This window comes from Chlamydotis macqueenii, chromosome 8 (assembly GCF_036417535.1).
Source record: "Chlamydotis macqueenii isolate bChlMac1 chromosome 8, bChlMac1.mat, whole genome shotgun sequence".
Classification (NCBI taxonomy): domain Eukaryota; kingdom Metazoa; phylum Chordata; class Aves; order Otidiformes; family Otididae; genus Chlamydotis; species Chlamydotis macqueenii.
The window spans coordinates 1680683-1683593 of record NC_141563.1 but is presented as its reverse complement, the minus strand read 5'-3'; the positions used below and the strand labels follow the sequence as shown (position 1 = coordinate 1683593).

The following is a 2911-nucleotide window of genomic DNA, read 5'->3' as shown; positions in this document are numbered from 1 at the left end:
TCCGCCGTTTCAAGCATGTTGTATATTTTGTTGTTAGGCCAGAGTCGGCCTTGTCCTTAACAGTTCCGTTCTGTTCCCAGGAGGAAAAAAAAAACACAACTGCATCTCAGGCAGGCTGCTCACAGCAACTCATGTCAAGTTGTGAGCCTAACTTTTAGGCCAGATCAAGTCCCTAGTCCACCTGGAAGTCCTCGATGACAAGGTTGAGACAATACTGGTTTTCTGACCGACCCTTACACCACCCCATGGCTCAACATCGTTGTCAGGACCGCATGGTGGTAGCATAACCCTCAAAGGGAGACAGGAAAGAAGAGAGAAAGAGAAAGAGAAAAGTAACAGCAGCATAATTACCATACAATTTGCAAAAAGTTAAGCTGTTTCTCTAACATACACTAAAAATCTTCTAATTCTATATCATGTTTTTCTCTAGGCAATCTGCCTTGCACTAGCAGATTTTGGAATATCTATGTAGGTTGGAACATTTAGCAGACTGTGTGCTTTAAGTACAGAAGTCAAATGTGTCAACTGATTCATCATTTTCCAAATTCTGACATACAGTATTGCTGACAAAACAAAACTTATTAAGACTAGTACTAAGAGAACAATAATGGGGTGACACAATTTGTTCAACATGCCTGTTGCAGTAGGTGACCACCCAAAAACTGTGTCCCACCATCTATGTTCTGAATCTTTTTCTACCCTTTCCAAAACACGGTGGATTTCATCCACATCATGATGAACTGTTACTAAGGTTTTCTGTCCGTTTTCCCTGATCTTTCCCAGGATCTTGATCAAATCCTGGTGTTGTAATAATTTTTTTTACCAAAGTGAGATTCATTCCAATTGGTGCAGGTAGCAGTTCATGAATCAGTGTGTAATTAGATTGCAAGAGTTTGTGAGAGGTCACCCGTGCTAAGTAAGAAAAGTCACATCCAGTGATTTTAGTAAAATTACAAACACAAAAATTTGAGTGGTTCCTAGTATCTACAACTGCATCACTTACAGCTATGGAATCGCAAACAGTCCGTAAGCATGCACAACCTTTGCCAATATATACAAGTATTGTCTCAGGGTTTTCGTCAGGACGAATCTCGAAATGGCAAATGTTTTGTTCAGTGTCAAGACAAATGTCTTGGGCTCTGATGGTATTGCTTTCACAAATGAATCCTTGTTGTTCCCGCACAATACATGCATCAACATCAATACTTTGCCATTTATCTCCGTTTTTCCAGGCCCATACTCTATGCTCCAGAGGATAGAGTACAGTTCTGTTGTGGTTCAGTCCTAGCGCAATGATTGGGTATATTGTATCTACCGAAGCATTGTGTATGGTTAACACAAAAGCTGTGGCCACGTTGTCGATGGGGTTATAGGTAAAATTAACCAGATACCACCAGGACTGGAATTTCCTTTCAAAGTCAGTGGCACTGTCCCAAACTATTTTCCGAATTTCAGTGGGGAAAGTGCCTTCTTCACCTTCTCTTATAATTGATGCGGCTACTGATTGCATCCACAGTTGAGCTTGGATACAACTGAGAGCCAGGGAGAGGTTGTTTTGGACCACACCGAGTGCATCTATAACCAATTCATGGTCTTTTTCATTCACCTTCTCCCATTTTGGTAATATATTTGATAACATCCATTGATTAGTTCCCAAAGCCAATAGGGAAGATCGTAAAGGACGTTGCAATTTAGTCAGGTCACTAGTTGTGGTAGCCAATTTGTTCATCAATACCTCTGAATCAATACTATTTAGAACTCCCAATCCTGTTCCCAGAACACCAGTTAGGTCTGTCTTTATTCGTTTCTCGGAAGGGGTCCGTTTTTGCAGCCAGGTTGTCCATCCCTCGTAAGAGGTTTTTAGGAAAGTTGAGCAAGCTGGCTGAATTTCTGAAGCATTATTTTGCATTGACAATTCAACTTGTTTGAGGGACCATGATGGATTGAATAACATCTGTTGCTGGCCCATATTTCTAATTACATATGGTCCAATCTCAAAAATTTTCGGGTTCAGTACAATAACTGGTTCAGTGGTAAGAGGTGCTGTGTATCTTGTCATGTTGGGGCTGGGAGTAGTAGTTGTTGTTGGCTCAATAATGGCCATTTTAAATTTGAATGTCAGTGCCACGTCACCTTTCTGGTTATTCCAGAGACAGATTACAAAGACAGGTTGGGTTAGTGTAAAATTACTCCAGCATTCCAATTTTTCCTTTTCAAGGGCACAGAGACTCTTTGTGAGTACAGATTCATTAGTTCTTCTTACAATAATTTGGGTTGCTTTTTCATGGATAGATCCATTGACCATTCGGCAACCTATTTGAATTTTTTCTCCAATTGTTCCCATCAAGAGGGGAGCCCTGCTGTCTCTGTCCCAGCCCCACTCGTGCTCTGAGTACATTTCCATTTCATGCTTAATCACAGTGGCCAAGTTTAAGTCCACCCGTTTAAAAGGTGGTCCCATGCTTCCTGTAAACCTAAGGTAGGCGTGAGACCATGGCCATTCGGTGTTCTTTTGATTACAGGTTAGTGGTAAGATGCAGAAAAATATTGTAAGCCCAATCACAAGTCCAATTAAAAAATTGGTCATTTTTAGAATTTATGCTTCCAAATTATCATCCATGTGCAGCTTTTCCCACTCTCTGTTGTCCCTCGGAGTTCTTCTGCAAGATAAAATAACAGAGCTTGCCTCCTTGAGGCACAGTTAAAATGACGGAACTATCCAACGGGTGTTTATCCGATGTTCCTTTCCCAGGGCATCAGAGGCTACCCACGCATATGTGAGAGAAGGGGTTAATGAAACTTTAATAGACATGGCATTTATTGATTATTGCTGCGCATACTAATACATATGATGCTTTATGCTTTATGCTTTATGCTTTACTAACTAGCTATTGTAAAAACTATCCGAGGG

General features: G+C 40.8%; 1 protein-coding gene across 1 annotated transcript; it reads right to left on the bottom strand.

Moving 5' to 3' along the window:
• Positions 1-262: 262 nt before the first annotated feature.
• On the bottom strand, positions 263-2059 carry LOC147599804 (uncharacterized). Its single transcript, XM_086753472.1, is given in 3 exon segments — positions 263-289; positions 595-819; positions 821-2059. Coding segments are annotated over 3 exon segments (1491 nt in total).
• Between the last annotated feature and the right edge of the window lie 852 nt (positions 2060-2911).